Here is a 19925-nt window from a genome sequence, read left to right as displayed (position 1 = left end):
GTAGTGCTCAGAAAGTCTGCAAGTTTTCATGAGATTCTACTAAGGTCCAGAAAATTCTAGGCTAATGAAAAATGAATCCATATATAGAATACCTGAAACATTTTACTTCAAACATTCTATTTTCCCTTTTGTGGCAACAAAAACAGCACCCCGAGCCTGGCATCCCAGTCGCCTGGCCCTAAATCCAACCCTGGTTGCTAAATTATGCAATTATAACAACAGAATCCTGGCGAAGCAAGTGCTGTGTGTTCTGTATTCTAGTTGACTGGCTATTGCAAATGTTTTTTAAGCCTTAATCTCTTGAGCCTCTATTTCCATAGCTATACATTATGGAAATTCCTGTACTAGATGATGGTGTCCATCCTATTTTACTGTAATGTGTGAAAGAGATTACTTACCCCCTACTTTAAAAAAAAATTACAAAAACAAAACCGGTACACTAAGTCTTTATCCGGTTTGTTTGAAAATATTAATTTGGCAATAACAAACTAGCACGAAGGAAAGCCGATCTATAAATGATCCTTTCTCATGGCATTGTATTAAACCAGCCAGACCGAGCAGATATGAGACAAGCTCTAGCTCTTTTATGATGTACAGACAGATCTGTTGTTCAGTATAGCAGTTGGGAGTGTATTTGGGGGGGGCTCACCTCGCATATTGTGACAAATTTCTTGTAACTTAATGGTTCTCTGTACTTTTATTTTATTTTTTATTTTGCCTTCAGGGCTCGGTGGCTGGAAGGCAGTGGCACAGTATATGGTGTATTGCCACTCTTACTTCTGCCGCTAGGAGTGCTGCCTTCACAGTGGGGCAGCCCCCAGCCAGCACTCAACTGGTGGTGGGGCTGAGCCCCAGCATCTCTTTCAATACACTGGGGGGAGGCAGGGTGGCCCTTGGAGGCCAGGAGAATGGGGGGAGAGGCATGGGGGGCCGTTTCCCCTAAGGCTGGCCCTGACTGCACTAGCCTGTGCGGTACCGAGCAGCCGCCTCGCCCCATGAGACCTCCCCCCGAAGCCGCAGCACAGCTCCACCCCGGCACTGGCCACCTCAGCCAGGACAAGCACGGCCCACGGGCCAACGGCGAGCTTCCCTACTGGGAGACCACACCCCAGGGAATGCACAGGCAGAACCGCGCATGCCCAGTTGAACAGGAAGCGAGGTGTGCATTTTCTCGTCCCCGCGCGGCTGTTTCCGGCGCTCGCCTTCCGCGCATGCTCAGTAGGAGACAGGCGCCGGCTGTGGGTAAGCGCGTTTCCGGTCAGTGCCGGGAATGTCCGACCAGGGCCTGGCCGGTGGCGGGGCGGACTCGGGGCTGGAGGCGGCCCTGGGCAAAGTGGGGGCCTCGGTGCGGTCCCGGCGGAAGCTGCCGACGGCGGAGGAGGCGGAGCTGTTCGAGCTGGCGCAGGCGGCGGGGATCGGTCTCGACCCGGAAGTGTTCAGGTGAGGGGGGCGATGGCGGGCGGGGGGGGCCGCGCGCGCGGTCCGAGCTGCTGACCCCACGCCCTCTCCCCGCAGGCTGCTGCTGGACCTGCTGCGGATGAACGTGGCGCCCCTGGCCGTGTTCCAGATGCTGAAGTCCTTGTGCGCCGGGCAGAGACCGGCTCCCAGCGGCCCCGCCGAGACCGCCCCCGAGACGAGAGGTCAGGAGCTGCGGGTTATTAGGGGCCCCCCTCCCGCCGGGCTGGTCCTGGGGGAGCCCGGGCCCGGCTCATGTCCCCCTCCCCGCAGGGAGGTGCCCGGGCTCGGGCCCGTGGCTGCTGCTGTCTGCCGGGACAGGGGGGTGAGAAAGGGCGGTATGGAACTAAGCAGGCAAATCCCTCCCGCGTAACCGTCTCTGGGCTGCCACGGCTGGTTTTGCTGCAGGACGGAGGCGATCTCTGTTGCCTCAATTAAAGGGCTGGGAGCCTTCATTTATGCAAGATGCCAATTAGACATTCATGTATGTTAGCTGAAACTAAGGGGTTTTAAACAAAGTGTATAAAAATCTTGCCCTCTTCCTAGCTCATCTCGCACTCTCTTGTTGCTTCTTATGTCATCACTTAAGTCTGAATTTAAGCCCCTTTAGCCATATTGAAAATATCAAAAACAAATAACCTAAACCGTAGCATGGTCTCATCTACTCTCATAACTGTAGCTACGCTATGGCTTTAACTAGGATAGTTTTGTTGGCCAAACAAAAAATCACAAACCCGAGAACGCAATGCCAGTAAAACATTTAAGTGTAGACCAGGCCTTACTCCAACTCCCCAGTTCTCACCACCTCCATTCTAGACAGAGTCTAATTTCTAACACTGTAAGAAGTAGGGAGAGACCTTTTTTGATAAAAACGTCAGGCTCTAGTTTTTCACAATAAAGAAGCAAAAGGCACAAGACCTATTTTCCTTTTAAAAATATGTACATTCTGTTGCTGCTCTTTCCCCCTTTCCATTCTTTTTTGGAAATAGAGTATATTATTGTATCACAGTTTCCGCTGTCTCAGGTGGAGGCGACATTCTTTCCTGCTGAGGAGGGCTGGGTGCATCTTCCTCTGTATCTAGTGAATGTTCTTTCCATTAGTCCTACCAGGCTTTCAGCAGGCATTCATGTTAAGTGATAAGTGTGTTATAGTATCAGAGGGGTAGCCGTGTTAGTCTGAATCTGTAAAAAGCAACAGAGGGTCCTGTGGCACCTTTGAGACTAACAGAAGTATTGGGAGCATAAGCTTTCGTGGGTAAGAACCGCACTTCTTCAGATGCAAGAGAGTGTTATAGATACTGTGACAAGCAGAAGAAGCATGTTAGAGAGGAGTTCCCCACCAGAAGCCTGGGACTGAAAGTTCAAAGCTGTAGTTGGCCAGCAAGGGGTCTGTACCAAACCAGTATGTACTGTCACAGCACTGGTTCATCTGGGCCCCTTAGCTTTAGTCTGTTCTCTGACATATTCTTGCCATGGTTTTTGACATGTTGTAATTTGTGTTAATCAGTTTCCAGTTAATATTAGTTGATTAACTCCACTGTAAATGCAAGCAAATGTTCGTACCTGTTTATCTGGAACCAAAAACTGTACTCTAGGTGCAGGGCCTTATGGTGTGCAGTTTTCATCCTCTGCTTTTTAGTGTTTCTCCCCTTCTTTCCTTGGTTTTCCTTCTGTCCTATCCCTCTTGATCATACCCGCAGACTCACTAGCAAAGCAGTCTGTTGCTTCTATTGGCCTTGCTAGGGAAGACCAGCTGAGCCTCCCTTGCATTGCTTCTGAAGGATTATAAAAACTGAGCATGCCAAATTTAAACTGGTTTGGAAGTAGCTGTCTGGGAGCCTTCAATATTGGAAACAAATTATATTAAATCATAAGAAAACAAAATTGCAGTTGATGCTGAAAGTCAAAATGAGAGCTGTTTATCATGTGAATGATACAGACTTGTATGTTTCTGGCAATGCCTTTATTCTTAGTCTGAATTGTTAGCAGTTAAAAAGTGCTGTGTAAGTGGCATACTTAGCTTGGGATGGGTTGTGACACCTGATCAAAACTAAAAGATGCCAAAATACAATTCCAGTTCACCCCACCTGGCTACAGTGAGCGGCTGTGGGTGATTATATAAAGGAGAGACAATTGTGGTATGGCTCCGCAGGACTCCACATGGCTTGGCTTTGGCCAGAATGGAAATGAATATGAAGAGATCTCAGTACCAGAATAAAGGATCACATTTTAGGTATTTAAAACAATAGTAAAACAGTCTTTTAGGTATTTAGATGGAAAAAAAATTACTTTATCAGGGGATAGCCGTGTTAGTCTGTATCCACAAAACCAAGGAGTCCAGTGGCACCTTAAAGACTAATATTTATTTGAGCATAAGCTTTCGTGGGTAAAAAACCCACTTCTTCAGATGCATGGAGTGAAAATTACAGATGCAGGTATTATATACTGACACATGAAGAGAAGGGAGTTACCTCACAAGTGGAGAACCAGTGCTGACAGGGCCAATTCAATCAGGGTGGATGTAGTCCACTCCCAATAATAGATGAGGAGGTGTCAATTCCAGGTGTTATTCTTTTATGTAAAGACTGTCCGGTTTGGCCAATGTACATGGCAGAGGGACGTTGCTGGCACATGATGGCATATATAACATTAGTAGGCGTGCAGGTGAATGAGCCCTTGATGATGTGGCTGATGTGGTTGGGTCCTCTGATGGTGTCGCTAGAGTGATTTCTTTATTTTCCTTGTTGGGCCTGTCCTGTAGTAGGTGATTTCTGGGTACCTGTCTCGCTCTGTCAATCTGTTTCCTATACTGACCGCTATACTTACCTACATGCCTCCAGCTTCCATCACATGATCCATTGTCACATGATCCATTGTCTTAGCCAAGCCCTAAGATACGACCGAATTTGCTCCAATCCCCCTGACAATCACCTACAAGCTCTTTATCAAGCATTCTTAAAACTACAGTACCCACCTGGGGAAGTGAGGAAACAGATTGACAGAGCGAAATGGGTACCCAGAAATCACCTACTACAGGACAGGCCCAACAAGGAAAATAACAGAACACCACTGGCCATCACATACAGCTCCCAGCTAAAACCTCTCCAGCACATCATCAGCGATCTACAACCTATTCTGGAAAATGATCCCGCACTCTCACAGACCTTGGGAGACAGACCAGTCCTTCCTTACAGACAACCCCCCAACCCGAAGCAAATACTTACCAGCAACTACACACCACACCACAGAAACACCAACCCAGGAACCAATTCCTATAGCAAACTTCATTGCCTACTCTGTCCCCATATCTACTCTAGCGACGCCATTAGAGGACCCAACCCAATGCCCCTCTGCGGTGTACATTGACCAAACCGGACAGTCCCTACGTAAAAGAATAAATGGACAAAAATCGGACATCAGGAATGGTAACATACAAAAGCCAGTAGGTGAACACTTCAATCTCCCTGGACATTCTAGAACAGATTTAAAAGTAACTATTTTTGAACAAAAAAACTTCAGAAACAGACATCAAAGAAAAACAGCAGAACTAAAATTCATTTGCAAATTTAACACCATTAATTTGGGCTTTAATAGGGACTGGGAGTGGCTGGCTCATTACAAAAGCAGCTTTGCCTCTCCTGGAATTGACACCTCCTCATCTATTATTGGGAGTGGACTACATCCACCCTGATTGAATTGGCCCTGTCAACACTGGTTCTCCACTTGCGAAGTAACTCCCTTCTCTTCATGTGTCATTATATAATACCTGCATCTGTAACTTTCACTCCATGCATCTGAAGAAGTGAGGTGTTTTACCCATGAAAGCTTATGCCCAAATGAATCCTAGTCTTTAAGGTGCCACCGGACTCCTTGGTTGTTTTTTTTTCATCTTTGATGCGTACTTCCTTCAAAGAAAAGAAAAGCATCACAGTTAATTTTAGCAACTACCTAGGAAATGGTGTACACTTGTGCATTTACTTACAACATTTATTTAATGTTGGGGTTTATTAACTCAAAATATCAATTAAGTACTTCAGGAAAATGCACTGTGGGCTTAAAAGGCTTGTTTTACTGTATTAATGGCTGGCAAGCAATGTGGAAAGTGCAATTATGAAATTATATTTGAAACATTTGAGAAAAATATTGGTACATTTATTACTATGAAATGATTTTTGTTTAACAGCATTTTAATGTAATAACTATTCAAGTCTAAGTGTTCATCTGGGGACTTCAAAATTTTAGAGGGGCAACATAAAAGTAGACTGTTAAGATGACAAGATTATGAAATTGATGTATTTAACAAAGCATGTGAGCTATGTTACCATTGTCAAGAGACAACTTTTCTTTTTCTTTAAGGGTATTGAGAATTCATTTACATTCACGACTCTGTTCTTTTTTCAATAGACATATGGTGTTTTTAATGTGTTTCTGTGTCTCTCTTTGAATTAGAGGTCTCATTTCTCTCTGCCAAGAACAGTAAAATCCCTGCACCACTCTCCTTTTCCTCTGCCCTTCGATCTCCAAGACTAACAGCCCCTAAGATTGTGGTCTACAGTCCTGCTGATGCTTGCTCGCCTCTCTCTCAAGGTCCCCCTCGTTCCTTCCAGTTTTCTTGCTGCCTGTTCTCTCCTTTTACAGGTTGTGTTTATTAGTTTATCTACTGGGGTTGGTGCAGTCTGTTAGGACGTTAGGAGTCGCACTTGCATTGTGAGTCCTTTAAGTTTAGACTAAAAGAACTAAAAGGTGTATCCTCTAAACAATACATTCTAATGTTAATAAACTGTCAGGAATGGGTAATTTTAAAAATAATTAAAATGTACAGGTTAAAAATAAAATGTAAATCTTATTTTAAAAATGAAAACTGATTCACTTTGCTGTTGAATTAAGAGACTGAAATCTATTGTGAAAAATTCTTTCTCTGTCTTAGACTAGAAAGTGCCATACGCATAGACAAGCAAGAGAAGTAAGTTTAGGAATTACATATTGTGGCCCAGAATCTGCAGACAGTTGTGTTAGGGTGGGCTGCTTTGCCCATTCAGAGCTTCCCTGAAGGCTGTTCATTCTTAACGAATTGCAGGATTGGAATCTAAGAACTTCCTGTGCATGGTGGATATTTTTGTCAAGTTTTTTATCAGTGGCTTTTTATAAACGCAAACTGGTGCATGCACTCTACAGGAGAGCTTGTGTGGCGATGACTCGCTATAAAGACAAATAATGCTCGAATTTATATCGGTCATATGCATTGGCCATTAGGTTTAAGGCTTGCAAACCTGTTTCCATTTAAGGCCCGTGTTTTCTGATTTCCATGTGTGTTTCAGAAAGTTATCTTTTTGGGTTGAAGTCTTCCATTCTTCTGTCTCTGGCGGATTGTCTTTGGAAGCTTGAGTAAAATCCCTTTAGCTCTTTTTGAGTGGGGATAGGGTGAGTTCTGTCACTCTGTCTTAAAAACTAAACTTTAAAGATTGTGGCTGAAGTAAGGAAGCCAACACACATAAATATGGCATGTGCACACACCTCTATGGCCATTGTGTGATTTTGTAGGTTTAAAATCCATTTCCAAACAAGTTGTAGTGTAGCCATTTCAGTATATGCTGCTGTGCATACATAGGTGAGAAATGCCTGCTTGCTTTTGAGCTGGGATATCTTGGAGGAAGAACATGACCACTCTAAACCTTTAGAGCTTAAAACTATCACAGACCAATTTTGTTTTAAACATGCACATCTTGAGAATTGCTACAGAACAGTATAGGGTTGAGATTTGTCTTCCATAGTTCTTGAAATTATGCAAGCAGAAAATTCCTGAATGAAGCACTAGTGCTACAGGTCCCAGAGAAACTGTCCAATTCCACTTTTTAAAAGTACAATACAAGAGTGTTAACTTTTAAAAAATGCACTTAAGTCAGGAACTGCCAGAGTGAAGATATCCCATTCAACCTTAATTCTGCCCATCTGTGTATGTGTTACCGTAGTCTCCAATTTCATGCTGTCATACCTTTTTCCCCACATGACCCCTGCCTCTATCAGTGCAGAAGATGGATGGCATTATAGTGAATGGGGCAATTCAATACTCCTTTTATCCTCCTCATTCTGTGTCTGGCCCCAAAGTATTTGGGGTGACGGGGGAGATGGTTGATGGATTCTCATCTTGCCCATATCTCAGATGCATTTATAGCTCTGTGTGGACCCAACAGAATACTGCAGGAGGCTCACTGAGGCCCAGTGCAAGCAACTGAAAACCATGTTATAATGGAAAGTGATTGGCAACCTTAATGCAATGGACACTTCCAGCTATAATACACCAAATAACTGTGTACTATCTTAGATACACGGGTAATGTGTTGTTGTACTGTGGCAAAGTTATAAATAGTATACAACTTGAGTGATACAAGCAGTATTCAATCAATTTAAACAATAAAGCACAGAAGCAGTATAGTAAAATGGAGTAATAGTAGGAAGCAACGACAGATTTCATATGCAATGTTTAGTTACACCAGTGGTTCTCAAACTTTTGTGCTGGTGACCCCTTTCACATAGCAAGCCTCTGAGCTCTCCCCCCCTTATAAATTAAAAACCCTTTTTAATATATTTAACATTATATTATAAATGCTGGATTCAAAGCAGGGTTTGGGGTAGAGGCTAACAGCTCGCAACCCCCCATGTAATAACTTTGTGACCCCCCCGAGGGGTCCCGACCCCCAGTTTGAGAACCCCTGAGTTACACAGAACAAAACTGCATGACTATCAGATTTGTCTGAGTACATCTTACTGTTCCCCCTACTGGTGTGTCACGTATATACTACAGCTATTTGCCAAATGGGGGTGGGGGCAAGTCACTTGGAGTTAAACTTGTGCAGTTAAAAACATAAGGCATGATAAACCAGTTGCATCAAGTACTTCATGAAAATATTTGAACTCAAAATAGCTTGAGAATAGCTGAGTCGCAGATGAACAGTACAAATAAAATCTGAAACATTAGAGTGTCCATTCTATTATAGAAGTATTTCTGGGGAAAGTTTGTGAACTAAAACAGTAACCTGAATACACATGCACCTTAAAGGTGCAGTTTTCTTTTAAAAACCCCCCCAAAGACTTAGGAAACAAATGCAAGACATAGAGCACTGAAAAGTCATGTGGTTTTCGGCATTACGGTGGTAGAGATGGGAGTGTTGAAAAAGCCGCCAAACCGGGTAGCAAAGTCAGGCATCCTTGTCGGGAAGCAGGGGACACATGATGACCTGCATCTGAGATGGAGACCTGGGGCAGTGTTGCAGGGCTTTGAAGCTGAAACTTGATGGGATGGACAGGACAAGTGGGGGAGCCAGTTGAAGGATTCAAGGCAAAGAATGACATGGTCAGATTGGTTAAGGAAGGTGGTTTTAGACAAACTGGAAGATGAACAATGTGAGGGTCTGGAAGGTCAGAGGTGATGCTTGGGGCATGGATGTTTTTGTTAACTGATGAGACAAACTGGGTTGGATTTTTCAAGAAATTGTGGAGGATTAAACTGCAGGTTTTGATCAGCGTATGACTATTGTAGCATTTCAGAAAGCTTTGTAATTATGGAAAGGGGATAGTCACACCCTAGCTAAGATTGCAGCCAGGATTGCATTATAAAGACAAATTGAAATTTGTAATTTACCAAAAAAAAATAACTCAGAGTGAAATAGAGAATTGCATGGAATTGAGCAGTGCTTCTCTATTTGAAAGATCACAAAAATTATTCTTACTTGAAACTTTTGTGAGGTCTCTGTTTCTCTTTGAGTTTTTAAAAAATGAAATTATACTGCAGGAGTCAGTTAATAAATAGTATCAGAGGGGTAGCTGTGTTAATCTGGATCTGTAAAAAGCGACAAAGAGTCCTGTGACACCTTATAGACTAACAGACGTATTGGAGCATAAGCTTTCATGTGCGCAGCATCTCTGCTTGAGAGAAGCACATCTGCAGGATACATGCAATGTGTGTTGGGGCTTTCGCTCCTAGAGCCTGCAAGGATCAAGTGGCCTCTTGCTATGGTCGTTCCTGGAGGCAAGTTCAGCCAGACTACAGTTCTACTGGCGCAATCTCTCTCAGTTTAAGCTGATCCTGCCGTTCCTGGTTCTGCTGGTGCAGTCTCTCCATCTGAAGCCGCTCCTGACACTTCTTGACCTTCTCTCTTGTACTGATGCTGTTGGTCTGCTCTCTTTTGCTCCTGGTCTCCAAGGTGTTGGGTTTCCAGATTCACTCTGTGCCTTTCCTGTTTGGCAGTCTGCCACTCCTGTTTCAGTGGTGTGCTGGTCAGGACAGAACATAGTTGCTTCCTCTGTCAGTCTGTTTGTTCCCTGTTTCTCTCCAGTATGGTGGACCTTTTGCCAGCAAGCTGGAGGTTCTCTGCAAACCTGAACCATCATTCCTTGACTGGTCATTTAGAATATTGCAGATCTACTAGTGTCATTTTGTCTGTTCTTCAGTGTTAAGCTGCCTTTCTCTGCATACCTCAACCAGCTGATTTTTCTTCAGCTGTTCATAATTCCTTTTTCTCTGTCTCTCTCGTCACGCTGTAGCTCTTGTCATTCCTTTCCCAAAAAGACTATTGAGACTTTTTGCTCTGTGGTTTTCCCTTCCAGGTAACTTGCTTTCACTGCTGTTGACACTTATGCAGTTCACACTGCTGCAGATCCCACCGATGCCACCATAAATGTCACGGGTCAGGGCAACTGCCCCTGTATTTCCTCTCAGTGGTCTAGCAAAAACACCTATTCTCAGGCTTGCAGCTCCCTGGCCATCGCCTTTTTGGGTTGCAGACCTGCATTTCTCTGCTTTCTGACAGGTATTTCCAAGCTGCACAGTTCCCTGCCTTCCCTGTGTTATTCCCAGAAGAGACAGGCTGCCCAAGTGCACCTGCTTGCTTTCTCTTCAGCAACTGATGAGTGATTGTCAACAGAAGTAAACTACCAAACAGTTCTTTCTATGCAAGCCAATTTTATTCTTTAGGTTAAGACACTACAGAAAAAAAACCACATTTAAAGCAATAAAAGAACCTATATGCATGCTAATAAGCTTACCAGGGTTCACCTCAACCCCAACATGGATTCTGCAGGAACAGTCCTTCAGATTCTCACCCATGAGGGTTCCTTGAGGTTACAAGTTAATCACAGCTTCAGTTCAGAAGAAAAATGTCTTGTGGGGCTTCAGCAGGTCCAGTCCTTCCAACGCTACTCTAAAGATTGGAGCCTTCTAAAGACCATGGCTTCTGTCTGTTTACTGAGGGGGGTTGCAAGCACTTTGGAGGACAAGATTAAAATTCAAAATGATTTTGACAAAGTCGATAAATGGTCTGAATTATTAAATGGTTCTTAACTTCAGTAAGAACAAATGCAAAGTACTGTGCTTCAGAAGGAATAATCAGTTGCACAGATACAAAATGGGGAATGACTGGAAGGAGTACTGCAGAAAAGGGTCTGGGGGTTATAGTGGATCACAAACTCAGTATGAGTCAACAATTTTTTGCTGTTGCAAAAAAAGGAAACCTCATTCTGGGATGTATTAGTAGAGGTGTTGAAAGCAAGACAAGAATAATTCCACTCTACTCAGCACTGATAAGGCCTCTGCCAGAGTTCTGTGTCCAGTTCTGGGCCCCCACTTTGTTACAGATGTGGACAAATTGGAGAAAATCCAGAGAAGAGCATTAAAAATGATTGAAGGTCTAGAAAACATGACCTATGATGAAAGACTGAAAAAATTGGGTTTGTTTAGTCTGGAGGAGAGAAGACTAGGGTCACATAACTGCCTTCAAGTATGTAAAAGGTACAAGAAGAGAAGGGTGATAAATCGTTCTGCTTATCCACTGAGGGCAGGACAAGAAGAAATGGGCTTAAATTACACCACGGGTGATTTAGATTGGGACATGAGGAAAAAATTCCTAATGGTAATGGCAGTTAAGCACTGGACCAAATTACCTGGGGAGGTTGTGTAATTTCCATCACTGGAGATCAGTGATGGTCTGGGTAATATTTAGTTCTGCCATGAGTGGAGAGGACTGGACTAGATGACCCATTGAGGTCCCTTCCAGTCCTACGATTCTATGATTCTTTCCATGCTGCTGTTAAGCATTCCTGTCCGAACACCCTGTGTCAGCTGACAGGGTGGTTTGTTGGAGTGCTCTGACCTCTTATGAGTCATTGAGTTAAGGAAAGGAGGTAAGGGAGAGCTGGATCCTTCCCACTCCCTCCCTCTCCGCTACCTCTGTTACCCAGCCCCTTCCCTTTCAGGGCCTCTCTGCATAGGCACAAGCACTCTCCCAGGGATTGCACTGCACAAGGGTCAAGGTGTTCCCAGTTAAGGAGCCTAGGATGAGTTTTGTTACAGATGTGGGTGGAATGGGCTGTAAAGCATCTGCTGGAAGAGAAAGCCAGGGGAGCAGAGCAGCATAGCGTTAGTAGTCTGCTTGGGGGCCAGGGACAGGAGAGGAACTCAGCCCTAGGGGCTTTTCAGCCAGGCCACAGGAATTAAACTCTCTGCTTAGGACACATTTGATTTTTTTTTTCAAAACCTGCTAATGATTCAAGTAAGGCTTGTGCTAATTTCCTTTCTATGCATGAATTATAAGAAGCCTCTAACTGGAGTACACCTTTTTACATTAACATGTAGATTGCATAAAAGGCACACCATCCCTTTGAAATCATCCCACTGCCTCTTATTGTTACCAGGAACAACTAATATAACTGAAAGAAAGGACTGAAAAAAATAGCTTCTGTGTCTCTTCCAGGCCTGTGTGTAGAGGCAGTGTTACTGTTCTCCCACTAAAGCCAGTCTGTCGCTTTCCCCGGTTATTTGTCTGGGTCTCACACAACAAGGGGGGGGGGATTTTTTTTTTTAAATAGAGGTGTGTGTGTGATTGTGAACCCCCCTGATCCTTGCAGGGGCTCAGGACTGGGCAGCAGCAGTGAGCTTTTAACTCTGGTTTTCAAATTGACTAGTGTCTCCCAGTCCTCATGTCCACTTCCTATCTGGATCCTGGTTGGAAGCACTGCCCTCACTGTGTTATAAACAGGAATAGTAAGAAGAGCAGTTGGAGCCTTAATGGCAGAGTCTGAGCCTTGGGTCACTCCCTGTGGGAAGAAGATACTGCTCTAGTGGGGATGGGGAACCTCCACAGTCCTTTCTGCTACTGAGGAATGAAGGGGGCAGCAACATCAGTCTGGGCAGAGAGCAAAGAGAATGGTGCTGTAGGTGGCTACTTCTAAAAACACCTGAGGACTACAGGAAGCTTTCCCTGGGGCCCGATTGACCTTTGTGACACTGCTTCTATGCCACTGCAGTGTCCTGTCTGCTGCCAGTGTGCACTCCATAGTGCCACCGTGCAGCCGTGCCTGCCTCCTGAATACATCTATCTATTGAACCAACTAGGTTTTAAACCCATCTCAGTATTGTTTGGACGGAAGAATGAACCATCGCAAGCTGGTGTATGTATCCTTGCATGTAGTTGTATGCACCTGGTCTTATGAACCTACATCAGCCCATTTGTAGGACACACACTTGACTGCTCCTATTACAGTCATCTTCTCTGAGCTTTTGAAGTACTCAAATGAAGTCTCTCATGTGGAGTATCACTTGTATTTGTATCATGCTGCATATTTACAGAACACTGGGTCTCTGAAAAACAACCAAGTATGCACCTCAAAGTAGCAGGACATCATGTGTCAATTCAATTAAGTGGGGGAGCCTTTTGTTAGCATCAGTATTAGTTTCTTAACTGTAGGGGGAAGTCTCTTGAAATCCTTTCCGTTCATGGGTTGCACTAATGTGCCTTGATTTCCCTAATGTTCAATATTGTTTAATACAACTGTTGAGGCAGAAGTGCACACAGCACACCAACTCTGATTGTTGGGCCTTATGGTGTGGCTTCCATGCACATGGTCTGACCCTACCCTATTGAAATCAGTGGGAGCTTTGCCACTGATCAAAATGGGAAGACTGACGTCATACCTATATTTATATATACATAAAATGGTCATTCTTTTTTTCCGAGGAGTTTAATATAATTTGAGGATAAAGGGCCAGATTTCCGGGAGCCAGATAGTTGGGCATTTGTGTGCCTATCCTGTGGGCCCACATCTCCTTTTTGTGAGAGAGATGTACGTTACTTTGTGCCCACACAAATGAAGGATTTGCACTGTAACTGGACATGTGCATTCAAGGGAGGAAGGTATTTACATACACAAATGTGCACCTACTTGCTTGCTAAAAAAATCAAATAATCTTTGGGGATGATTTTGTTGCCGTCTTTGATGAAATAAAGTGAAATTTCTCCTCTCTGCAATTTGTGCAGTTTCATTGACAGCACTTGCATTAATAAAGTTGCTTGAGTGCTTCTGAGCTTCAGCAAAGGAGAATTGCAAAACTGGCTGGCTGGCTTTGGGCTGACAGATGAGAAGTCTACAGTAGTAGATTTTTCTTAAAGAACAGTTGACATGTCTGAAGCAAATGAATGCATTTGCTGTTTATTGTGTTAGTTTGTCAAACTATTTACAGATGCAAATGGGCCACTTACATTTTTATTCCTTGGAAGCAATTTAAATGTTTCTCTAGTGCACTATGCTGTAAATCTGTGCTGTTGGCAGTAGTGGCTTTCAGGGGGCAGGAATGGTGCTCCATAGGAATGACTTTTTGGTAAGTAATGCAGTAATGGAATAAAGTTTCTACAGTTCACTCTTCTATTGGCCACGCAAATTGCAGAGATGATGGATTCTAAACAACATAAGTGGGTTGCTACTATATATTGTATAGCAGGGGTAGGCAACCTATGGCACGCGTGCCAAAGGTGGCACGTGAGCTGGTTTTCAGTGGCACTCACTGCCCGGGTCCTAGCCACCGATCCAGAGGGCTCTGCATTTTAATTTAATTTTAAATGAAGCCGCTTAAACATTTTAAAAACCTTATTTACTTTACATATAACAATAGTTTAGTTCTATATTATAGACTTATAGAAAGAGACTTTCTAAAAACGTTAAAATGTAGTACTGGCACACGAAACCTTAAATTAGAGTGAATAAATGAAGACTCGGCATGCCACTTCTGAAAGGTTGCCAACCCCTGTTGTATAGCCATCAGTCAGTTGTCTTACAAAACATCTCAACATCCTAATCAGGTAATTAACTAATTTGTGCAGAGAAAATATTTAAATTAGCTAGGGTTACCATATTTTGTGCCTCCAAATGGAGGACACTCCACGGGGCCTCGGCCCAGCCCCGCCCACGCCCCCTCCCCAACTCCGCCCCCTCCCCAAAGTCTCCGCCCCCTCCCCTGCTTCCCGCGAATATTAAATTCGCGGGAAGCCTGAAGCTGGTAAGGGGGGGTGTGGGGGGAGCAGGCGCGGCCCAGGCTGGCCCCCCGGCAGCGCCAGCCTGGGTCGGCTCGGGCCCTGGGGTGCCAGCCCTGGCCGACCACCCCCAGCCCGCCCAGCACTGCCGGCCCCTGGCGGCCCAGCGCACCCCCCCCCCCGCTATCCCGGCCCGGCTCCCGGCCCTGCGGCCCAGCGCACCCCCCGGCGGCCCGGCCCCGCGACCCCGGACCGGCCCGCGGCCCCGCGCACCCCCGGCTCCCCGCGGCCTGGCGCACCCCCCCGCTACCCCGGACCGGCTCCCCGCCCGGCCCCGCGGCCAGGCGCACCCCCCCGCTACCCCGGCCCGGCTCGCGGCCCCGCGCACCCCCCCGCTACCCCGGCCCGCGGCCCGGCGCACCGCCCGGCTCCCGGCCCGGCACCGCGCCCCCGGCTCCCCGCCCGGCCCCGCGCCTGGCACGGCACCATGCCCGCGACCCCGGCCCGGCCAAAGAGGCCCCGCCCAAGCCCTCCATCCCTCCCTCCCGATTTTCCCGGACATGCCCGGCTTTTGGGGATTTCCCCCCGGACGGGGATTTGAACCCCCAAAAGCCGGACATGTCCGGGAAAATCCGGACGTATGGTAACCCTAAATTAGCTTACCAAATGCCTGCCTTTTGCTCTGATCTCTTTACTGGTATGTGTTTTTTCTAAAACTCTTTAAAGCATTGGAGCCTGTTGTTTGTTTATTTGGCTAGCTCCGTCCTTCTCATCCCTTCCTAGGATAGATTGTTCTCCCACGTTTCTTTTTGACCTTTCACTTGTGTAATTTTTTCGTTACCCTCATGATGTGCCTCCTCTAAGACGGCCCTCTCCCGATGAAGGGAGGTGTGTCAGGCCCTGTCTCCCCACACCTCACTTTGGTCTCTTTCTTCCCCTCACCTGTCCTGCTTGCAGCAAGTCTCAGTTTGTCCCCTTTCTCCTCCTGCTGACCGTGGAAGGGGTCCCCTCCAGGTCTCTTGCTAGCTGTGTGCACCACACTTCCTGCCCTCTCCCCTTCCAGCTTGCACAGTGCTACGCAGTGGTTTGCCCTGCGGCTGTGTTGCATCATAGACACAGCTAGTAGTGGTAGGATAAGAGCAAGATGGCTCAGGAGTATTCTATCTCCCTTCTGAACCCAGCAAGACAATCTGTGAATGGCAGCTCCTGTGTGGAATCCAAATGCTGTCAGAGAACCCCAGAGCATGACCAGAATACCCAGGAGAGTTGAGGTCTGTTAGTCTGACAAAGTGACAAACAGGAGAGGCTCTGCAGGGTTGGACCCTGTCACTGTTGCTTGTGAGAGGAATCAACTCTTGAACATCGGTTCACTTGTCCTAGCCATGACATGTTAGATGCTCTTTAAATTCTTCCCTAGTTGCAATTTGCAGTGCTGGTGTTCCTATGCTAAATGAAAGTAATCACATAATGTGTTCACACATTTAAAAAACAAAGTGATTTATGCTATTTGATTTATCTGAGGAACAAATTGTGATGAATATGATTAGTCCTACTACTGCAGTTTGTTTAGGATTTATGCTACCTGACATCTGTTATATTACAGTTCATGAATTTTGTATCTATATTGGATGCTGGTAAAATTTCATCATCTAATAAAACCCTACCTAGAACATGAATTCTCGAGGAACACTAGCAGCTTGTGTGCAGTTATGATGTCAGATTAGAACTTTAGAGTTAACATATTTATTTGTCCATCCAGGGAGAAATAAAACCAATTCTTCAGTCAGCGGGACCCAAGGCCTTGCAGAACGTTGCAGCCGGGAAGGATCTGTCCAAAGAATGCCCCGGCAGCCAAGCACTAGCAGGCTCCAGAAGACTGGAACTTCTGGGAAGAGCAGTGGAGGCAGCAGTACATAGAGACTCAAAATAGAGCACTGAGGACCTTTGTAAATTCTCCATTAAAATAAGTGCAATGCAGCACAACATGTAAAAATGCAAATGATCCAAGATTGTGAACCTGCTCCAGTATTTTGTATTTATGAATGCTATAGAATATCACAGGTGATGTATGCAAAGGGTCAGTTACTGTTTTCCTTTCCTAAATTTCTTTTGGATACATCTGTTAATAAAGAACATGAATTCTTCGGGAATTGCTTTTAATTAGAATTCTGTTTAAAGCATTGCACTAAATTAGTGAGATGTTATTCTTCATTCTTATTCATAGTGTCTGGCCTGCTCCATGCCTTATGAGTAGTCTAGCTCGTGCAAGAGTGTAATCTCTCATAACTCACCAGCTAGAGATGCCTCTATCAAGCTGTCCTGCAATGGCTCAAGAACATGAGTACCAACCTCGGGGCAGACTGTTATGAGCCAGGGCACAAACCATAAATTGGGAGTTTTATATATACATTGGTGATTGAAATTATGTGTAAACTCCTCAGGGCTATAACATCCTTAACTTGGAGTCATTAGACCCTCCCCTTTGGTACAACGAACTGTCTTGCCACCCAGGTGGGCTTACCTTTGTGATGGATGGTGCCTTACGCTAAGGATCATGGCAGTATTCCATTTACTCCCAGTCCCAAAGGATCAGTCACTTACCTCAGGTCAGTTGCACCTTAGTGGGAGTGTGTGCGCGTTATGGGCATTTTGAACATTACTCAGAGTGCAGAGCTACATTTGCATGGGTGTTTATCTGAACTCAGCAGTTCCTGGTTTTCTCAAGTTTGAGTTTTGCTGAACTCAAGTGTTCTGGAAGGTCACAACTATCATCAGACAACCTTAACTGTGCATTATGAAGCATTTTGCCTTTTAATTTCCTAGTTTTTTTTAACAAACAAACTAGAAACATTTGTTGGTAGTAGTTACTTAAGTCATTTAGGCAGTTGTAGATCTCACCTAGGTTTGCAATTGATGTGCTACTGTGGTTAGGTAATAATCCAAATACCTAGCTTTTATATAGTGCTTTTCATTAGTAGTGCTCAAAGAACATATCATTATCCCCATTTTACATATGGGAAACCAAGGCACAAAGATAAGTGAAGTGACTTGTCCAACATCACCCAGCAGGCCAGTGGCGGAGCTAGAAATAGTCCCTGTCCAGTGACCTTTCCACTAGGTCACCTGCCTGCTACGTGATTCTTCAGAGCTCCTCTCCCCTCCTGTACATTTTGGTCTAGTGAATGGGGATAATGGTTTGAAATGTTTGCAATTGTAGTTGCTAACAGCCAGTGAGTGACATCTCATCAATGGTCCATGTCCCAAAACCTTGACAGCATTTCATGGTTGTTACGGTAACTTTAAGCATGCGAGAAGACTGGTGTTTCTCTCCTTCTCATTCCCCTGCCCCACCATTTCCCAGAACATGTAGGCCCCCTCCCCCATCAGCATTTCCAGCTCCTCTCCCCTTCCTGTCCTATTAAGCTGTTGGTACCATAAAAGCCATTAACATGTAAGAAGTTGCTCCTTGATGTCTCCTTCACTATGTTGCAGTATACACAGATCGCAGGCAGGAGTTAACTGGAAGGCTGCACATGGCTTTGTTTATGTAGCCCAAGCTGCATGCTGAGCTATGCCCCCTCCCACTACCCACTCCCAGCTGGGACTCCTGGTCCTGCTTCAGCCAGGCTTTCCCAGCCATGCCCCAGTCCAGTCAACCTCCACCTCCGAACAAGACTCTTCCCCCCCACACACACATTCCAACCCCACACACAGGCGATGTGTATCGTAACTTCATTTTCTGGATTTCTGATGTTTACATTTGTTATCTTCATTTCCTCCAACCCAGACCCCAGTTAACATGGAGGGACAGGGCTAGTGGCTCAGTCACCCTGAGAGTAGCAGTGTCCCCAGAACACATGGGGAAGGGGGCTCAGATCCCTTGTAGTCTTTGATTTAGCTATTCCCATAAATATGTTTAAATGCAAAATTTAAAAATAAAATAAGCTTGAGGTTCGGTCCTTGGTTTGGTTCCAGATACTTTACTAAAGCAAGCATGCATACAACAGTCAGAGTATAGCCACTTCACTCTACATTTATACTCACATTCCTAAGATGAAATAATATCAAGGGGTGGTTAGTCACTTGATGACAGAATGGGTGGAGGGTCCTTCTTTTAAGCTGTGTGTGGTGGTATATAGAACTTTCCCTCAATTGGGAGTTACCCTATTTATAGTAAATTATAAGATAACTAACATTAAATCCATCTTTTTACCGTATCTATTCTGCTACCATATTTAATCTGTACCCCCAAACCCGAATATCTTCTACTGATTGGCTATTAATAAAAAATATCATTCTAATTACCATTTGTGTTAGTGCAAATTCTGCAGTAACCAGTATTACAAAACATGTAAAAATTCCTCTACCACACTTGCTAAAACCAGTTAAAACAAAAATGTTTACCTAACAACCCAAGTTTATGCCTTGAGTCACTTCTATTAATAATGCTTATTCACTCATGCAGAGGGGTAGGGCTCCCCCAGATCCTAGAGTGCACATGTGCATGCACACACACAAGCCCAGGGCTGACAGCACCAACCCAAACCCCCAGCTTACAGTACTTTCCCTCACATTCTCCAATCCCTCCTGTCTTCTTCCCTCCCACTCCCCCTAAATCCCACCTCTCCAATTTAACTGAGCTCCCCAACCCTCCGCCCCCCTGCTACCCAGTCCCCATAATACTCCCATCCCAGGCTGCAGATTCAAACCCCTCTTCCTACTCTTGCATGCCAATCACTTCTCCTTCCAGTGAGCATTTGCATGTGTAATTTGTTGACTTTTTAAAAATAGTTTCAGTGCCTTATCAGATTACATTTCTTTAAAAGAAAAGTTGCCCAAATTAAGATTTTCCCCAAAGGTTTACACTTCATTCTCAAATTTCTGTCCAGGTTGGGTTTCGAACTTCAAGGTTGCTAGAATCTAAATTTAAGGAAATGCTGGTTTTTCTGTGAGTTGTATCTTGGGAGCATGACCGCAGAGTTGGATTACTAAGGGTATGTCTACATGTAAACCACTACAGCGGCATCGCTGTAGCGCTTCAGTGTAGACACCACCTATGCCGACGGAGGATTCCCCATCAGCATAGTTAATCCAGCCTAATTTTCTAGACCGGCTTTACCCTATCCTGTACTCTCTGGAGCATAGCAAATTTTAAGACAATCCATGTAAGCA

The 19925-nt window shown here is 45.0% G+C and overlaps 1 protein-coding gene across 2 annotated transcripts; it reads left to right on the top strand.

The window, feature by feature from the left end:
- The first annotated feature begins 1030 nt into the window (after positions 1-1030).
- On the top strand, positions 1031-16903 carry LOC128845615 (mitotic-spindle organizing protein 2B-like). Of its 2 annotated transcripts, none has more exons than XM_054044462.1 (4): positions 1031-1440; positions 1516-1640; positions 5905-6093; positions 16513-16903. In XM_054044462.1, the coding sequence occupies exons 1-4, from the start codon at positions 1271-1273 to the stop codon at positions 16668-16670; spliced, it is 642 nt and encodes a 213-aa protein (XP_053900437.1). In that variant the 5' UTR covers positions 1031-1270; the 3' UTR covers positions 16671-16903. The 2 variants fall into 2 exon arrangements, with proteins under 2 accessions (XP_053900437.1, XP_053900438.1); XM_054044463.1 differs by having other exon boundaries at positions 1034-1440; positions 5905-6042.
- Positions 16904-19925: the final 3022 nt, after the last annotated feature.

Source organism: Malaclemys terrapin, chromosome 11 (genome assembly GCF_027887155.1).
Source record: "Malaclemys terrapin pileata isolate rMalTer1 chromosome 11, rMalTer1.hap1, whole genome shotgun sequence".
Classification (NCBI taxonomy): Eukaryota; Metazoa; Chordata; order Testudines; family Emydidae; genus Malaclemys; species Malaclemys terrapin.
Note: the sequence above shows the minus strand (reverse complement) of the source record. Positions and strands in the feature narration are given on the sequence as shown.